This window comes from Bidens hawaiensis, unplaced genomic scaffold (assembly GCF_021521415.1).
Source record: "Bidens hawaiensis isolate Kalapana, Puna unplaced genomic scaffold, B.hawaiensis_p1.1 tig00020321_1, whole genome shotgun sequence".
In the NCBI taxonomy this organism is placed as follows: Eukaryota; Viridiplantae; Streptophyta; class Magnoliopsida; order Asterales; family Asteraceae; genus Bidens; species Bidens hawaiensis.
In genome coordinates, this window is record NW_027493087.1 from 231,004 (window position 1) to 251,935 (window position 20,932).

The 20,932-nt window shown below is 34.3% G+C and overlaps 2 protein-coding genes and 1 pseudogene across 3 annotated transcripts; all 3 read right to left on the reverse strand.

The window, feature by feature from the left end:
• Positions 1-553: 553 nt before the first annotated feature.
• LOC143560265 (exopolygalacturonase-like) lies at positions 554-3,726 on the reverse strand. The gene is made up of 4 exons (XM_077048603.1): positions 3,435-3,726; positions 3,033-3,337; positions 1,346-1,895; positions 554-784 (listed from the first exon to the last, which is right to left on the reverse strand). Exons 1-4 carry the CDS (start codon positions 3,585-3,587, stop codon positions 554-556), a joined length of 1,239 nt encoding a protein of 412 aa, XP_076904718.1. The 5' UTR covers positions 3,588-3,726.
• Positions 3,727-5,994: 2,268 nt separating this feature from the next.
• On the reverse strand, positions 5,995-8,468 carry LOC143560255 (exopolygalacturonase-like). The gene is made up of 4 exons (XM_077048593.1): positions 8,213-8,468; positions 7,805-8,113; positions 6,601-7,110; positions 5,995-6,229 (listed from the first exon to the last, which is right to left on the reverse strand). Exons 1-4 carry the CDS (start codon positions 8,351-8,353, stop codon positions 5,999-6,001), a joined length of 1,191 nt encoding a protein of 396 aa, XP_076904708.1. The 5' UTR covers positions 8,354-8,468; the 3' UTR covers positions 5,995-5,998.
• A 4,050-nt stretch (positions 8,469-12,518) lies between these two features.
• Positions 12,519-15,592, reverse strand: LOC143560259 (cytochrome b561 and DOMON domain-containing protein At5g35735-like; annotated as a pseudogene). Its single transcript, XR_013140089.1, has 3 exons — positions 14,889-15,592; positions 13,045-13,294; positions 12,519-12,955 (listed from the first exon to the last, which is right to left on the reverse strand). The product of XR_013140089.1 is annotated as a cytochrome b561 and DOMON domain-containing protein At5g35735-like (transcript).
• Between the last annotated feature and the right edge of the window lie 5,340 nt (positions 15,593-20,932).

Genomic DNA, 20,932 nt, shown 5'->3' on the forward strand with positions numbered 1-20,932 from the left:
CACAAAAACTTAAACGCTCAGCCAAAAACCTAAAACGCTAAAAAACGGTCTTCGTGAAAAAAGTAAAAAATTGATCGATTAACGATCCAAAACTGTTTTTTTCGATTAGCCAATGATTAACTGGATATGTATTGACGATTCCGAGATGTTGGGATGTGATTTCATGGATCGATTCATGAAACGCAGGATTCGCGTACGTTAATGTACGTTAAAGATTAGTGTATTGGATCTTTTCAAAATATATATATATATATATATATATATATATATATATATATATATACACCAACAGGAAAATGTATCACTTTGTTTGCATGTAATAAGCGAGGTTCTTCCCTATAATTAGGAGCTTTTAATATTCATTATAAATCCCAATTTAATAAATTAGTATACATACACAAATCTCCCTACAACAACTTCTTATGTGCATCCTCATAAATACATATAAAGTTTTTGAATTTTAGCATGAACAATTTTCTATGAGATTTTAGTATCTTTATGTCCCGTTGATGATCCAGATCAAATTGGTTGTATGATATTATGTATGTTGGATCTAGGCTGCACAAACTCCGGGGACATTTTGGCCGGTAGTTTTCGTCTTCGCGTTAGTACACTGTGAGTTGGTCGGTCCTCCATTGAATGTCAAGTTAATACCAGCCACCTCCACATTTTCGCATGGTACTTCTGCACTGCAAATAAGCTTCATCGCGACCTTAGATGCAGATGTTCCCCTAATCCTCCTAAAGCTCACATTCGTTAACTTCACTTTTGAAGGAGCACCTTTCTAGTAATCACAAGAACTAAAATTAACTCTGTACTTTAAAATCAGTGGAGTAATATCCATTAATCGGACTTCAATAGAACTCTTTTATATTAATAGGTGGTTCGAGATACATGTAGGTACTTTCAGGGTGTCTTCAAGCATCATGAAAAAAATTTGGGTCAAAGGCGAAAAAATTTTTGGGCCGAAAGCGAAAAAAAATTGGGCCTTAAATTAGTCAAGTAAATGAGTTTAAACATAAAGAATACATATTTTTTTCATAAAAAAGAATATATTTAAAAAAATTCGGCCTATCAGGGTGTCTCGACGACCCGAAAGACCTGATAACCGGCCTTGGGTAGGTTAGGGGGTCATTTGAAAGTTCTTATACTTCTAGCAAGTGTGCTATCCATGCAAGCAAACTCATGCAAGTTTTTGAGTGATCGCTAAACTTAAGCTATCGCTTACAGTTTTTCACCGAACTCTATGGAGTTCATTCGTAGGGTTGCAAACTGCCTAGAAGTAAAATAACTTATTTCAACGCGTAATAAAGAATCACAAACACCTCAACATGTATAGTAATACCATGCATGCTTTATTTGGACAATACTCTTGATCGACAATCACGGGATTTTGCACATTGTTGATAATGATATTCTCAAATGTTATGTCTCTAACGATTCCAGGGTGAGAATTAGGCCAAGTCTTAATCCTAACTCCATTTATGGCTCCATTAGGCCAAGTCTTAATCCTAACTCCATTTATGGCTCTGTTGACGGTGCAATTCTTCAAAAGGATTCCTTCTACAGGCTCTTCATTTGGGAATTTGCCCAAACTTCCAATGCTGAACCCATGCCCAGGTCCACATGACACTCCCTCAATACGAATATTCCTGCTACCTTCTCCAAAAGATATACAATCATCGCCTGTTCCTATCTTCGAGTTCGTGATGTTTAGTCCGTTTAGCTTTGCGATATGAATACCGTCTGTATTGAGACTGTTTCCCTGTGCATTAATGTTGATATTTTCCATTCTGCTGTTGTCAGAACCCCTTAATGATATGTGGAAGTTCTTGCTATTGATACTTGTTATGTCTTTAAACAGTGAATTTCTCAGGTTACTAAATCTGAGATTATGTAAAAAGGAATGTAGAAAGGTTAGAAATATTCGGAAAATAATCAAAAAGACCGTCTTGAGCAATGAGTTTGACAAAAAAAAAGCTTGATTTTATAAATTTTCAATCAACCAGTGATTGGCAAATTAATCAATCTCTTACGCTGGATTCTTCACCACCTTCATGAAATTTATGTTGCAAACCAATGCATGGCCTAGGAGATCATACTCTTGCATGAAGTGTGAGTCTCATCACGGTCTTCAAGAGAATCTTTAGCCACTTGCGCTAGGGGTATTATGACACATAGAAGCTTCTAGTTTTTTTTTAAGTAAATCTAATGGGAAAATTCCCAAAATAGCCCATTAATAGAATGTGGTTCCAAGTTTTTCACTCCAAATTCAAATTTTCAACTTTATCCCTTTGGTATCTCGTCGCCGGTGACATGTTAGCGAACACCGATGATGCGTTAGCATCACATAGGGTTGACAATGCGTTGTGTTGCTAACATATGGTAGCAGGGATGCGTTATCAACTAACGCATCGTGGAACTCCTGCTTTAAACATTAGCGCATCGTTGCTACCCTATGTTAGCAACATAACTCATTGTCAATCCTATGTTATGTTAACACATCGTCGGTTTTCGCTAACATGTCGCCGGCGACGAGATAACAAAGGGACAAAGTTGGAAACTTGAATTTGGGGTTATGTTGCTAACATAGGGTAGCAGCGATGCGTTATCAACTAACGCATCGTGGAACCCCTGCTTTAAACGTTAACAAATCGCTACTACCATATGTTAGCAACATAACGCATTGTCAACCCTATGTTATGTTAACACATCGTCGGTGTTCGCTAACATGTCGCCGGCGACAAGATACCAAAGGGACAAAATTGGAAACTTGAATTTGGGAGGACAAACTTGGAACCACATTATATAAATGGGCCATTTTGAGGATTTTCCCCTTAATAATATATAATGTTTACGTAAAAACATAAGACAAACGGACAACAAGCTGCGTCGTAAATCTTTTTAAATTGAAAATATCAATAGAAAAAGTCGGTATATTTTGGTTTAAAAAAATGTTTAAGGCTTATTCGTCTAACTCATCGGTCTTTGACGGTTATTTTTGTGAATTTGTCGCAAAAAAAACACTTACTACTGGTATTTGGCATTTTGTAGTCTCTTGGCATTTTGTAGTCTTCCATGTTTCTTGGCCTTGGCCATCAAAAGTACCACCGGTCATGGTCAACTTATCAACACCCCTGATGGAGAACCAACTTTCTGTTGTGAACTTCGCAAGCTCCGGTGGCGCCTTTATGGTGGCTCCATTCGCATTGATCTCAATCGGACCCTTGCATGGACCATTCAACTGAACAGCAAGGGACATATAATTTCCTGGTGGAATCAACAACGAACCCGGTGGTGATCCTTCGCATGCTTCCTTCCACGCCCTCATTATCGCCTAAATTCAGCTCGCACATCAATAGTAAACAAATAATAATATAAAAATCAGCACTAATATATACAATTACCGCTATGAATGAACATAAATATGTAACGATAAAAATGTATGTCAATATTTCCGGACCATCATCGGTTATGCCATCACCCTTGGCACCTTTGGTTTTTATATCGACTATAGCGGCATTGTTAGTCGCAATCAATAACAAGAATAAATATACTGCGCTTCGAATGTAGCCAATCTTACCCATGTTTATTTTTATTGTTATTACTTTCTTATGTAACTGTATGTTATTTTAGATTATAGTAAATTTGCTATATGGCCAATTGATTTCTCACGATTCTTATATAGGAACAGGGAAAAAATTATTTATGTAGTTTGGATTAGGTAGGCTTACCTAAATTAACCTTACAATTGCCAAACTTTCAAAACTCATTTCACTTCATTGGTTAATATAGTTTGTACAAACAGATATCAGTGTTATATTACTTTGGCCAGATTAACTGCCAAGTTTGTGTTTTACAAAATTACTCACCTTGATTGGTAATACATTTGTAATTATAAAAAAATATGAGCTACAATTTTTTCTATGTATCACAAAGAGTACCCGTTGGAGTATCAAAGTAATATGCTTAAGACAACTAGAATATAATAGACTCCATGTTCATCACCTTATTATGTTTATATAGATTGAAATCAAAGCTATATGAAAACCAAATGGTCTTTTGACTAGGATAATGTTATCCCTTTTAATGAGATTGAGGGTGGTGTGTAGACTTAAAATTAGTATTAGTCTATTAGAGGGTGTGTTTGTTAGTAATGCCTCATTATAGGGGTTTCATTTCATATAAATGTAATTTTTTCTTGGATATGTATTGTAATAAAATCGCAAATGCTAATAAGAACAATGTACCATCTAAAAGGAAATTAACATAGTGAAAATTGGAGTAAAGGGCATAAAAAGTGAATGAATATCAGTGTATGGATCATGGATCATAGCATCAAACATGTTAAACAAAATTTGTTAGAATTAAACAAGACAGGGAGTTTATGAGATGAATGATTTTTTCGTCTAGGTAGCCGAAAGTATGTACCTTTAGCTAACTTTCATTGGACGTTACATACTTGGGCATAAAACCTGGTCCCATACCCGACCCAAAACCAGACCTGGTGTACCCGATTCGTGGGTACGAACCAGGTTTCTATTTCCCAGAAAAACCGTATCTGACCCAGAACCAAAACAGACCTACTGGAAGTCGGGAACGCTTCCATCTCTACCCGACCTGGCCAAAACCGGATAAAACCCGAAATAAACTGATCAAAAACTCAACCATACCCGAAATCAAATCCTACCTGATCTGGTTATTGCCTTTGTTAACCAAACCTAGAACATGTTCCTACACAGTTTCAGTTAAAAAAAATCAGTTTGTGCAACTCTTTATAAAAAAAAAAAAAGTTGGACCATTTACAAATAATTATTTTTTAGCCATTCACTAAATAAAGGTAGAGTTTTAGTTTTTCCGCTTAAAATCCAAGCTTTTCACATTTTCACATATTTGTTTCCACGGGCATATTGGACCCTATAATGGGCTGATTACCCGTTTAAGTGTATGTTTGATTATATCTTGCTTTCATTGTTGATTGTATCATATTTAAGTGTTTGATCATGGTTTCCAAACTCAAACGAGTCTTACTTGAATCATCATCAAGAACGAGGGACCGTCACTCGTTATCAGATTACATTCATTAATGGATGCTGAAAGATGTCACATGGATGCCCTTGGCAGGGCCGGCCCATAGCATGTGCGGGCTAGGCCACCGCACAAGGCCACCTTTCAAATGAAGCGGTATGTTTACTCTATATTTGATAAATTTCCATTTAAATTCAAGTCATAGATTGGCTCATAGATCATAACGATCGACTTAGTAAGTCATATATAGTTCTAACTTATCATAAGAGGTATTATTTAGTCATATTTGCAAAGGTTATTCATAAATTGAATATTTTTAGTTTGTATTCGATCGTAAAGCGTATAAACAAGTTGTATTTGCTTGGAAGGTCATTCAAGTCCCGGATCGATAATCAATCACGAACTAACGAATAACTCTCATTTATATTAATCAGAAAATCTCACTCGAAAAGCTGATTACAAACCTCAAACCCGAACTCGGTTTGACTCTTGATGAACCCTAAATCGGTTACATCAACCTCGTTATCTATAATGTCTAACCATAACTCGGTTTATCTAGACTAACCTAATGTGTTAGTCAAGACATTACCAAATATAATAAAATCCTAATTCTTGTGTTGGGCCTTACAATTGGGCCAAACAACAATTGAGCCAACAGGTCATAACGGATATAAATAGGCATTATTTTATTTTAATGTCTTACAGCAGACTTGCCGCACAATTTAGTCGCAAATTCAATCGCTAGTTGGCAACAAAAGTTCGAGACAAATTCAAATTCGGTGGCAACAATATTTTGTTACAAAATGTGGTCTCGAAGTAAACAGCTAGCAGTGTTTAATCAACTGCTAAAACAAGTCGCAAATCGACTTACTACTAGAGAAGAAATTGGTGTTTTTACATATGACTAGTTTTCTTATTCCTCATGAGAGTATATATTAAACGAAACACATATCCGTATAATATGATGGATTTAGGCTTTACAAACTACTGGGACAGTTGCGCCTGTAATTTTTGGCTTGACATTAGAACACTCAGAGGTGGCTGGTCCTCCACTGAATGTCAGGTTAATATCCGCCACCTCGATGTTATCACACGGTACCCCTGCGCTGCAAACAAGCTTCACAGCCACCTTAGTTGCGGATGTTCCCCTGATCCTCTTAAAGCTCACATTTGATAACTTCACTTTTGATGGAGAAGTTTTCTGGTAATCACAATAATGAGAAATAAAATAAAGAAATAATAGATGTAAAGTTTTGTATAATGGAAAGTTAGAAGAATAACCAAAAAAAAGTTTACATTTAGAAAGCATCAAAATACCTAGTATTATTTCTTTTGTTATGTTAAAAAAGGTTTTGTTGTCTCGAGAGACATGGTATACTGGTAAGTTGTCTCTCCTCTATTCTAGAGGTGAATGGTTCAAATATCCTACTAGGTACAGGTTGTGGTTTATAGGAGTATTTAGGAGTAGGTTAGTTTATCGTTAAAAAAATATTTTTCTTTTAATTTCTTTTTAAGTTTAGATATGTTTATTTAATGGTCATTATCATAGCAATCACAAACATATCATAATACCTTGCATTGGTTATTTGGGCAATATTCTTGATCGATCAATATGGGATTTTGCACATTGTTCATGATGATATCTTCAAAATGTATGTCCCTAGCGGCTCCGGGTAGAGAAGCAGGCCAACTTTTGATCCTAACTCCATTCGTGGTGCCCGTCATGGTGCAGTTCTTAAAAAAGATTCCTTGTACTGGTTCTTCACTCGGATACTTGCCCAAACTTCCAACACCAAACCCGTGTCCTGGTCCACACGTCACTTGCTGGATATGCACATTCTTGCTTCCATCTCCAAATGAGATACAATCATCACCCGTTTTTATATTCGCATTTGTAATGTTGAGGCCGTTTAACTTTGCGATGTGCATCCCGTCTGTGTTGACACTGTTTCCAGGTGCGTCGATGACAAGATTTTCAAACCTATTGTTGTCACAAGCCAGTACAGCAATGTGGAAGTTTTTGCTGTTGACTGACGTCATGTCTCGAAACACTGAACCCGTGATTTTATTTAGTCTGAGATTCTGAGAAAGTAAAGAAGAAAGATTGCTATGTGAACACCAAAATCTACTAGTACTAAAGTTGAGTTTAATTTTCGTAACACGAAATATTTTTCGCTTAGGATCCCAACACATGGAAGTATGAAGGCACACATGTATAAGATTTCTAAAAGTGACAACCACATGTATTAGAATTAGAGTGAGTTTTAGTGGAATTAATATCATTTCAAGTATACTTATTCTTTGCTCTCTTGTCAAAACTAAAAATCAGACAAAGTTAAACCCTATTTAGTATCCCTTCAAATATGAAATTCTTTTTAGAAATGGGCATGAATATTTTTAGTTTAAACAAAGAGAGGTGCCGCTCATATTGGTCTTAATAAGTGTGCCATGTGTCCCCGTCGTGTAGCTCAGTTGGTTAAAGAGGCGTAAGACTTGGAACAACAAGTGTGCCATGTAGGAGTCGGTTGTGAAGTGAAAGCTACCACTAAAAGGGCTAGAGTTGCCTACTTTTAAAGTACCCGTTCATGATAGATGAGACATCTCAGTGTAGTCACATGTAACGACTGGTTCTCCAAAACTTGGCAACCTGATGTGATTACACTGAGATGTCGTCCATGTCATGGACAAGTTCTCCAAAACTAAGCAGACGTCGTCCAGGAAAAATTATGAATATGGTATACTCAAGGTTTAGCTTATTTTTAAGAGAAACACTTACAACTGGTATATTGCATGTGGACTGTGAATCCTGGCACTTTGTGCTCTTCCATGTTGCTTGACCTTGGCCATCAAAAGTACCACCAGTCATGGTTAACTTATCAACATTCATGATTTTGATCCAACTGTCTCTTGTAAACTTTGCAAGCTCCGGTGGAGCCTTGATGGTGGCTCCTTTAGCAATGATCTCAATCGGACCCTTACATGGTCCAAGGAAGTCAATAAGAAGTGCCAAATAAGTCCCCGGTGGAATCAACAACGAGCTTGGTGGTGCGCCTGCACACGCGTCTTTCCAAGCGTTCGTTATCGCCTAAATTTAAACAAAGTATATAAAATCAACATCAATATATGCAACTATATATAACAAGAAATATGAACACTAGACACATAACAATTATGTGGTTATTACCGGACCATCATCGGTTACACCGTCGCCCTTGGCACCTTTGGTTTTTATATCGACTACCGCGGCATTGTTCATAGCAATCAGAGACATAATTATAAAGATACAATATACTGATGTAGGTAGAATGTAGGTATGTTTATCCATTTTTATTGTAAGTGTTACTTTCTTTGTGTGCTATATTTTAGGGTTTTTCAATGATGAAATTACAATGGTAAAGGTGGCTATTTATATTAAAGGTTGATATTTCCATACATAAAACGTTTCATATTGTAAATTCAGTCACTTTGAAGTTCTATGTATTTTACAAAATTCACTCACCTTCTTGTTAACTACCTAGAGTTCCCTCACAATTCAAAAAAATTATAAAAAAAAATCATAATTCATAAAAGAACATTTTTTTTATTTGTCAAAATTGATTAATTTTAATAAAAAAAATCACCGGTAATATCCACCGGTAATCAATCCTTTATAGGGGCGGACCTAGCATATGTAAGGTGCGGGTTCACAAGAACTCATTGAGTTTAAGATTTTTTTATAGAATGTCTGTGTAAAAAATGGAAGTCATAACCACACAAAATTCTGAGTGAACCTATACATAAAGTAAATCTTGGTCTAGTGATAAACATTCCTACTTCCTTCCTATAATGCCAACCCGAATTCAACTCCCCTCTTGCACGTAAATTTTTTTATTTTTTTTCTATGTTCAGCTAATTAAATATATTATGCATTGCCATGCTTTTAATTACACACATATGATGTTTGAAAATTGCTACAAAGGTCACACTTATTCGATGTTAAGGTTTAATCTTCCTTTATTGATATTTTCTTTGTTCTTTTTAGTAACAAGTTTTTAGAATTTTGGTCTTAATCTATATGGAACGAAACTGAATGCTTTAGTCAGAATCTTACAGTCTTATAGCAAGCCAAATAATGGAAGATTTAAACCAATGAAATTGGATAAATGCCTTAAATTTTTATTTTGCTTTAGACCTTCTAAATGGTTGAGCTAGCCTTGATTAGAATATATGAATGGTTATGTTGAAATTTGTTTAGTTTTAATTAGAAAATTAGCTGATGACGAAGTTTGCTTTTTGTTATTGTATCATATTTTTATTATGTGATGAACCTTACCCGACTCGAACCGTCAAACCGGCCTCGTACCGAGCCTAAAATTTTTCTCCGGTCGTATACACTTAGAGCATCTAAAAACAGTGAACCCACTGGGAAAAATTCTTGAATCTGCAACTAATCCTTTAATAATCGTATTATAATTTCAATGTATTACCATTGCCCATCGGTATCCACCATCGACGACGGATTTGTTTCAGTCCAAGTCATTCGCTTTGTGGTGAAGTGATCATTCATTTATCGAAATATTCTTGAACCTTGATCGCTTCACGACCTAAAATGGTTTGACAAGTATTACATAAAATCATTTTGACAAGTATTGTATAAATATGCTATATGGCCAATTAATTTTCTCACGACTCTTAATGAAACAGAACAAGAAAAATGATTTATGTAGTTTGTTTTAGGTAGGTTTACCTAAATTAACCTTACAATTGCCAAACGTTCAAAACTCATTTCACTTCATTGGTTAATAATGTGTGTAACAAATTCACTCACCTTTTTTATTACACATGCACTAAAAAGATAATAATGTGTAAAATAACATGAACTACAACATTTTCTAATTATCAATTTATTATAGTACTCGTTGGAGTATCAAAGTAATATTCTCAAGACAATTGGAATAGACTCAATAGTATTCATCACCTCCTAAGGTTTAAATAGATTATACAAAGCAATGATAGAAACCAAATGGTCTTTTGACTAGGGTATCAAGGTCAGTAAAATGTTATCAACGTTGTTCTTCAAGTCGTAAGTGAGGGATGGTAAGGCGGATCAGCTTCGTATGAGTGACCTCACAGTTCAGACCCTTCAGGCGGATCAAAAGTGACTCATCATGAACGATTTCGTCTGTGAGGTATGACTACTGTATATGTATATATTTTAACTTTCTCTCCTATATTTATTAAGCCTTGTACTTTTGTTTAGGTTGTTGAGCGGGTCAAGGATCCTACCTTCTAATGAGATTTGAGTAATGCTTGTTAGGCATGCTTCATTATACTGGTTTCGTTTCGTATAAATGAAAATTTCTTCTTGGATATGCATAATTGTAATAAAATCACAAATGCCAATAATAACAATGTACCATCTAAATGGGAAATAACATAGTGAAAATTGGACTAAAGGGCATAAAAAGTGAAATGAATATCAGTGTATGAATCATAGCATCAAACGTATTGTACGAAATTTGTTAGAATTAAACACGGCATGGAGTTTGTGAGAGTAGTGAGTTTTTTCATCCGGGTAGTCGATAGTATGTAACTTTTAGTTAACCGAACTTTAATTGGACGTTACATACTATCCCAACATTATGGTAGATTAAAGTAGACTTGGGCATAAAACCCATCTTCGGACCCAACACGGGTGTACTGACCCATGGGTACGAATCAGGATTTTGTTTTCCAAAAAAACCCGTATCTAGACCCGGAACCTAACGGACCCACCGGAAGTCAGAAAGCGGTTACCCCTCTACCCCGACTCGGCCAAAACCCGACAAAAACCCTAAAGAAACCAGTCAAAAACCCAACCATACCTAAAACCAGATTCTACCTGACCCGGTTATTAATTGACTTTATTGACTAAACCCACAATCAATTCCTACCCGATTCGGTTCAAAAGAAACCCGGTTTTTGCACCTCTGGCTCTGCATTAGAAAAAGAAGTGGACCATTTACAAATAATTAAATTTTTTGGGTCATTCACTAAATAAAAGTAGAGTTTTAGTCCTAGCTTTTCCTTCCACATATTTGTTTCCATTTGCATATTGGACCCTGTAATGGGCTGATTACCCATGCTGACCCACTAAAACTCTAAGCCCAAATTAGACTAATGAAAATCGTACTGGTGCTGTGCAGTGTGAAAACTGAAAAGTGAAAACCAAGTAAAATCCTTGTCTGATGAAACTTTTGTAACTAAAATATTTTTTTGTTACGAAGTCATCGGTAAATATATTATTATAAAACTCTTGTCTCGAGTTAAATTTAACCTTATAAATTGTGTGTAGTGGAACGTAAACAATAACAAAAGTGCATAATTACATATAAGATTGTCTATCTAACAGAAATAAAAACAATAAATATAAAAATTCAAGAGAAGCCTCGTAAAAAAAAAAAAACCTTTTCTTTTGTGGAATTAAACAGTTTCTTTTTTTAGAAAGACATTATGTTCAAGTAAGCAAATAGAAAAGGTGTCATGGTTACAAGAGTCTATCTATCGCATATAGACTTTAAGGGCATCGTGGCCTAACCGTCGAGGTGAAGTCGGGACCTAAAAGATCGAATGAAACAGTACATAGAAGTTTTAGGTTCAAACGCCGCCGTAATATATAATTGTGGAATTTGATAAGTTATTAATGTTTATTAAATTAAGAATAAATTAAGTTGAAGTTGAAGTTTAGGACTCCATTTAGAATCCTAAAAGGGTTCTCTTGGAGTATTGGAGTATTCGTTAGTGATTTAGTTCGCTCAAAATTGATTAGACTAAAAACAGAATTGAACTGAAATCAATTAAAACCAAACCGGATTAAAATTTTTGCCTTGTGCTCATTCTTAAACCAAAATCAAATTGGTAATTCGGTTTCACAAAATCTAAGTTTTGATTTTACCAAATAAAAAATGATTATGTTTTTGTTATCGTTTATAGCTAAATCAAATTACAATTCTAATCCAATATTATCAACCCAATTCAATTACAAATAATGGTAAAAAAATACCAAATAGAAATAGAAAAAAAAATTATTACCAAATAAAAAGTTATTTTGTTAAACTCGAAACCCGAGCGAAGTTCAAATTTAGTTTGTTTATTTTAATTCAGTTCAGTTTTTGGTTATGATCGAAAAATTTTTATAAGAACCAAATTTGGTTTGTTTATCTTTATTCCATTACGTGGTATGCAAAATATAGGTACTAAATGAGATCCATGTTAGAATTCATGACATCAGTAATACGAATTCATGACATAAGTAAACTCAACCCATGACATTTAATAAGGAAAGTCATGAGACTACCGTTGTACCAATTAGCTCTTTGGTTATGTTTTTTTAAAATATTAACATCACAAACCACACTTCGGGTTCGATTGACTACAATCTGAGCCGGAATGGGTTCAAAATCGCTATCGTATAAATACCAAATATAAATAATAAGAACTGAAAAATATCATGAATCACTCAAAACAACTAATAAATAATAAGAACTCAAAAACCTCAATATAAACATGAAAATGTATCCATATACACAAACATGAATCTCAAAAAAAGAATATAACACTCAAAATAAATAAACCTAGCCATAACACATCTTAATAAACCACTCATCTATGCTGACTGGCCATTACCGTTGAGTCCATTAGCTCCTGCGTGTGTCCTCTTATCTTCATTCTTCTTTTTTATAAAAATAAACCATGTCAAAGCTTCCAAAATAACTGTAATAACTCCCAAAGAAATAAGTATGCCGGTGTAGGCATTCTTCCATTTCTTCTCAGGGTCCAAGATATCGAGCCCTTCATAGACGTTAATGATGCTCATAACAATAATCGAGTATCCAAGACTATGGTGGTAGATGTTCCAATAGAATCTGTATTTATTATCCGGCTTCGGCCTCAAAAGCAAAGCGAAAACCTACAAAGGTTTACCACAAAACAATTAATTTAACTGTCTAAATTCATTTTTCGCGTACATGTTACCTAAAGTAATGGACCAGGGTGTACCTGAAGTGTTGCTAAGGAAAACAGGATGATCCCAATGTTGCGATGAGTGTCGTGTGTGATTCCAACTGAGTCACTCCCGAGCTTGAGCCCGGTAGCCCACCCGTCCTACTATATAGGCCGATGTTTGGGTTGCGACATGGATGTAAAACCAAGCGGGGTTAGCCACGGTAAACACCTTCAAGTATCTTGCAGCCATAGCTCCCATGGGCATCAATACTCCCCAACTAACCGCGTTCAATACTCCATGAGTCTGTCAAACAAATATTCAAAACAATAAGAAAAAGATCAAGATTTTATGATCACAAGTAATATTGAAAATCTTAATATCCATCAATATATTCATAACCACATGAAAATATCCAAATTTTTTGTATGATCAATTGCAAAAATTTAAACCCACATGAAAAAGACCCATACTAAACAATCAAGTGGGTCATCATAATCACAAAAAATTTTAAAGTGGGTTAACAATTTCATCAACAAAGACCAAACTTTATCAAACAGTAAAGTAGGGGTGTGCGTGGTGCGGTGTGGTTCGGTGCGGTTTTAGGCTAAAACCAAAACTTCGGTTTTTGGATTTTTTGAAACCGTTCAGTTTCGGTTTTTCAGTTTCCATTTTGGTTTCGATTCGGTTTCGGTTTTTGTCATTTGAGCTTGAAAATTTGAGGTCGAAAAAAAAAAGTTAGCAAAAAATAATGAATTTAAGTATACATAATTTTGTTCATTGTTAACTAATAGACTATTATACATTTTTGACCAAAAATATTTGAGTTTCATATTTATTAAATAAATTCTTATAAATTACTTAAAATAAAATAATAAAATTAAAATTTAGGAATTCAGTTCGGTTTGGTTATTTCAATTTTTATTACATGGAAAACCAAAACCGAACCGTTAGTTCGGTTTTTACAAAAACATAAAACCAAACCGTTAGTTTTTGTTTCGGTTCGGTTTTTTCGGTTTCTTGCACAACCCTACAATAAACTCACACAACACAAAACTAATCTTGTAAACCATCAAAATTCAAACCCACATGAAAAAAAACCAAACTTCTTATAAAAATCACAAAATATTCAATTTTCCAAACTGGGCTTTCAATTTCATCAACAAAGACCCAATCTTTATCAACCACACATAACCAATCTTGATTATCTTGAAAACCCCCAAATGAATAAAAAAACAAATTTTCTAAAAAATCAAGTGGGTTTATCTTAAATCACAAAAATTTTAAAATTTTTAACCCGGGTTTTCAATTTCATCAACAAATATTCATACTTTCGGGTACAGGTACCGGTACAAAACTTAACCGGTACAAAACCGAACCATGTACACCCTTATTCAAAACCATACCAAAAAAATCCATTTTTTTTTTGACAATCAAGTGGGGTTTATCTTTAGTTGAAAATTTTTCACCTTTTCAAAGTGGGTTGGTGATTCTTATTCCATTAACAAAAATCAAATCTTTATTAACCAATAAACACTTAACACACACACACAAGTAATCTTTGAAAATCTTGATTACAATCACATCAATCCAAACGCACATGAAAAGACCCAAAATTCTTTTTAACAATCAAATGGATTTATCTTTAATCACAAAAATATTCAATTTTTCAAACTTGGTTTTCAATTTCATCAACAAAGACACAACCAATCTTGATAATCTTGAAAACCCCCGAATGAATAAAAAACAATTTTTCTAAAAAAAATTCAAGTGGGTTTATCTTAAATCACAAAAAATTTAAAATTTTTAACCTGGGTTTTCAATTTCATCAACAAACATCCGTGCTTTCGGATACAGGTACTGGTACGAAACCAAACAAACAAAAAATTCAAAAACTTACATTCCTCCTGCGGAATCTAGACCCGCCAACACTCCCACCCGCACTCGTCTGGCCACTACTAAAATCCACGGACCCAAGAGACGCGGTATTGTCACCCGACAACCCATGTACACCCGGAGCCCCATTACTCACGGGGCCCACCTGCCACACCTGATTAAACCTCGTCCCTCCACCTGGCAACACCAACGTCCCATAAACCACCACGTCACCATTCACCCTCTCACCCGACACACCCGTCACCTCAAAACTCAACCCGCTCGGTTGCAACCTGGTGTTGTAACCCGTGACTGCTGACGTGTAGGCCCTAACCGTACCGTTTGATTCAGGTAGGCCCACAAGGGCCTGAGCACCAATCATGCCACGACCGTTGATATTAAGTGCCCATGCCACCCACGTGTTTGTGTCGGGTCCCGTGTGTCGGAATGCCACGTCGACAGTGTTGTTACTCGGGTGGTGGGTCCAGTGGAGGTGTGAGTTTAACACGGGTAAACTCACACACGTGGCGTATATTGTGTTTCTCGAAAAAGTATAACCGTTGCAGTCTTGTGCATAACAACATGATACAAGGTTTGATGTTATTATGAAAAATAAAAAGGTTAAGATTTTACCCATTTGGAAATTATTTATGGGTTTAAGTTTAAGAACACCTTGAAAATAAAAGTTGATTTTTTTTTTTTTTTTTTGAGATGGGTTTGAAGATGAAGAGTAAAGGTGTGTGGTTTATATAAATAGGGAAGAATGGTTGACTGGTTCTAATTAGGAAGAATAGTTATAGAAAATAAGTGGATAGAAGGAGCCAAGAAGGGTGTGGGTAGGGTTGGGTTTGTCATATGTGTGAATTATTCTGAGGGTGTGTGTTGAAGATTATGTCATATGTGTTGTACTATAATAGTACAATAATGAATAATATATAGTACATTAATAATCATGTTTAAATGTGTGATTATTAGTTATTTTTATAATAAGTTTGTATTCACTTTCCTACTTTATATTATATAGAAACAATATAATTATAATGTTCATGAGAATTTGTCTTTTACAATGAACTAGTTTTTGGATATCTGGGTGAATGAACGAATTAGGGTTTTAATCTTGGGTTTGAACTCAACAGGGGATGAGGGTTTACGGATTCCATCTAGTTCCTGCGTATCAGGGAGGTACGGTCTCATGGCAGTCGATAAGTCGACCTTGGACATAGCCCCGGATATGGTAGGTTTCCATGTGATATCTTTTGTCGTTAAAAAATTATATGTAATTATACTAGTATAATCTGGTTTATAACAAGCTATTGGTTCGATATGAAAATGATAAAATCAAGGTAATTTTTTTCTTCGTCTTGTAAGATATAGATGTTGCTCTGCTAAGGCCAAACTCCTTTCCGTTCTTAGTTTTCTCACATTAAAATAAACAAAAGCACGATGTTGTGAAAATAATTAAATAAGTGTTCGAATTTTGCTACACTTATTGTGTTATTTAGATAGGTATAACTAGTATGTGGGTGAAAGAGTAATGTGTCAAATAAAAATAACGTTACAACTAACGTTTTCTATGAGTAACTATAACTATAAGGTAGATGTAAGAATATTATTAACGTATCAATGTTTTTCTATTATGTCATTAAACATTAATGATATGCATTAATTAGGTCATAACTACAAATATGAAAACGTTTTAAAACAATTAATGTTAATGAACGTATAACACAAGGAAGAAAATATAACTATTTTTAATAAGATTCCAATTAATTAATAAAAAATTCAACAATAAAATCTAGGATATAATAAGTTAATAACTTATTTGATTCTTAATAAAACCTATAATAAGACAGAATATAAGTTTTCATTATTCTCGTCTATTGAAAAATTATTTGTTAGCTTTCATATTGAATAAGTAAGCATATAACGAAAGTTCCACTTTCAAGTTTCAACTGGTATTTAAATAACTTTCTAAACGAGTCATTGACCACCGCGTCTCAATTTCAAACAAAAATACTTCACATTTTTTGGTAGGTGAAAATAATAATAATTTGGCCCCTACTTTTGAGGATTATACTTTATACACATTTAGTCCTTTATTATTTAACAATTTAGTTATGGTTAAGAGTTGTTATATGAATAGGATTAAGGTTATAATTTTAAGATCATAATGCTTCACGGCCGTTTTCGAAAATTTATACCCTTAGGCCGAGCTGAAATAAGAAGGCTTATAGCTTTAATGAGTAACGAAATATATAAGCTATTTTTATAAACGGTGCTTATGTTATAATATTAAACATAGAATAATATATTATTAAAATCAAATACCGTAATAATTGATAATTAAACGATGATTCGTGAAGTTTTCCTAACCTGGAAAAAAAACATAGCTTGGTTCTTGGTGGTTGGCTTGGTCAACGACGTTGCGTGAAGGAGCCTGGTGGTCAACGACGAACCAACAGTGATGACCAGTTGGGTTGGTCGTTGTTTAAGTTTTGTTCAATATTCGCAAAGAAAGGAGCCAATGAGGAATTTTCAGTCAGACGCAATTTTTTTTATTTTGCATTTGGTTGTTATTTTTATTTTTTTATATTATAGTTTTAGTTTGAGCCCAATAATTTAAATTTAATTAAATGGATTATGAGTAAAAAAGGTTTCGAGCCCGATAACTCTAACATTATGATTTTAAATATCTTAAAATTCAAATAATTCAAGGTAGCTAAGATTCGGTGGTCTGAATATCAGACTAAGTATTAAGCAGGACACATCATGATAACCTATTTTAGTAAGGTGCAACGTGAATGTAGCTACGTGTCCGGTCAAGATATCATAGTTCGTTCACCGCCGACCATTTCGTTATAAAGCGAATTAGCATATTCAGTGCTTTCATTTCTCCCTTCAAATATGCTATACGATTCCAGATTCCCTAGTGTTTGGTAAATAGATAGTTGCTAGTCATTGTATATGTTGTCTTTCTTTTGTCAAAGATTATCCCTTATTTCAAACAATTCTATTCGTTTTTTTTTTTTTTGAAAAAAAAGTTATTCCTTTTTATTTTGATAGTTTTTTTTTTAATCTTTTCGTATCAACAAGTAGTCTTTGATTTATTACTTATTTCATGTTTGTTCGCATTAAAAGTTAAATTACTTATTTGATTATTAGTCCGAAAACATATCAAAGTATATATGGTTTAAGAGATTGCTTTAAGCCATAATAAGTAACTCTGTAACTGGCACATCATTTATAAATTAATCACCAAAAACTTTAAAACTTCAATAGCTTCAATACTTCCCCATTCTCCTCCGAGTATATGCACCAAAGAAAATTACTTAAAAATGTGACAAAAAAACATTTATTTTTAAAGAATTATGAGTTATGATATAAAACATGTATTTTTATTGAATTATAAAAATAACGAGGTAAACCCATTGGCTCTTTACAAACAAGACGGTCTTATCTAAATAATCGAATATGATTCAAACTTGTTTGAATAAATCTTAAGAATGTGAACTTCATGTTATGCTAGTGATCGGTCATAAATTCTCACGAGTATGTTATTCTAGTTATTAAAGTCTAAACCATTAACTTGGTTAATTACTATGCTTGTGTGAATCTTACTAGGTGTCCCTTCTTATCGGGCTTATGGACACACATCAGGTTTGTTTCTAGGCAGGTTGTGTTAAAGACGAAAATAGGAAAAAAATTTAAGCACGAGAAAGCGTTTCTCAACATGCCTTCGTTCATTTTGCTTCCGATACATTTGGGTATCTTGCCCTCGATCGGCTACGTTTCTGAAAAAAGTTTAGCGGGTCGTGCACAGTAATAAAAAAAAATACTATGGATCTATAAAACCAATATTCAAAAGAAATTGTTGATGACAGAGTTGTAGCCGTGCCTTCCTTGGTATGTTTGTGTGGATATAAATCCAAGCTTAGGGTTCATCTTTGCAGATTCAGGTATTTGATTCAATTCTGCGATACAAATTTGTTTTTCGCCTTGTTTTGTAAATCAATTAGCCGCATGAACGATTCTGATGATGTTACAGTCAATTGACATTAGATCGAGTGATTTTGTTTGTGATATTCATATATGTCACCAGGATGATATATGATTAGATGATGGTTATGGTACTGTAGTCGTGAGCGAATTGAGGTGTTATAGCTTGATATGGAATTTAGATGCTCGATTCTTGTTACTAACTTGATTAAAGATGGTTGATTATTGTTTGCATTGATAATTTTTGTTTTTGCTAAAGTATTGAAGTATTTGGAGATTTAATTAGGTTTTTTGCTAAAGTTTTGCGATTTGTGGTTCTGGTCGCAGCCCTGGGTGACAGTTTAATAGGTGGCCTCTGCTTTAAAGTTCATTCACCGTGAGTAAAAGTGTCTTATCTAATATTTACTTATTCTCTTTAAAACTCTGTTTATGGTACGACAATTTATATTAATTGTGTTTCGTTGCAGAGAGTGCGACTCATGGTAGGACAACATACATGCACGGCAAAGCGAGGAGAGGAAGGAGTACAAGTGTTCTTTGTTATTTGGTAGCATTCGGTTTTATTTATTAGATTAATTAGTGTCAAATGAAGTTGTGAATTTGAATAGCCTTTTGCAGGTTGAATGCCCTAAACATATGACCTCAGTTTCTACATTGAAGTATGTGCAGTCTAGGCGAGCGAGAGTGCTATTGGCACCATTTCAATGGAAGGTTAGTCTTCCATTCGAGTCTTAATAATAATACAAGACTTATAATATGTGCGTTTTAACCTGCATATGTTATGTAAGGCGGTTAGGAATATAAGCAGTGGCGAATGGTGTCAACTACTACATCAGCATCTTTAGGGGACACGATACTGATAACGAAAGCATATTTGGAAGGGTACAATTTCTCCAAACTTATGATTATTTAAGTGATTACAGTGAAGAGTTGTTTATGTTGTGTTTGAAGTTGTTGACATATCAAATGAGCAAGGTTAAGATCGCCTGCAGTTGATCTGTTGATGCATCAGCATATGGAGCATATGGAGCATATGGACTTCATCTTTCTGATTAATTGACTGACTCCTTTAAAGAACATCTCTATGGTGCGCATTTGTTTAATTGTTTAGAGCTTTAGTTTGTTAAAATCTGAGTTTTTTGTGCAATTATATGCTGGCACCTTAAGCTTAATTGATTAAATTATCTTGATGTATCTCTGGTTGGAGGTGCAGTGTTGTTGGCCACTTGGAATCAACTAATGGAAACAAGCTCCATCGCCAATGCCATCATAGTGAGTATTAACAAGTTTTTTGAAATTATTAGTTTATTAAAATCATATAAACTTATAAACTATTTGATCATGATAAAAATAAAGTAATATATATATATATATAGGGGTGGGTTAACGTACAATAATGGCTTATCATACATTAAGTACGCGACATTCTAGAGCGTTTGATTAAAAAACGCGCGGTGGCAATTTCGTAAATAACCCAACAGTAGTTCGCAATCAAAATTCGTCGATTACAAATCAACTCTGATCCAAATTCGGAACTTGTCGCTCAATCTAATCCAATTTCTAAACTCTAATCACAGCTTAAAGTATGAAATCTCTAAAGTCAAAAACCAAAATTGAAATAGAACGTCCCTGAACATTAAAAATCTTCAAATTGATCAAAAATTGATGATTTAATCAATCGAATTGATGTGTAAGTGGCTTTAGAATCATCAATCGATTATGAAAATACAAATTAACACACTTAATTGAGCTATTATTAGGGTTCATGTTTAAATGTTCTGCTCAAAGTTAAAACGTTCTGACCAAAATAAACACCAAAATTGATGATTTAATCAATCGAATTGATGTGTAAGAGGCTTTAGAATCATCAATAAATTATGGAATTGCAGAAATAACGCACTCAATCGAGCTCTGATTAGGGTTCAAAATATTATGTTTAAACGTTCTGAAACAAAACTGGACCTTTAAACGTTCTAACCAAAAAAAAGCATCTTTAAACGTTCTAATACTTTCAATGAAGTTCTGTGTGTTCAAAAAACAATGAACATCTTTAAAACTTTCTAATACGTTCTA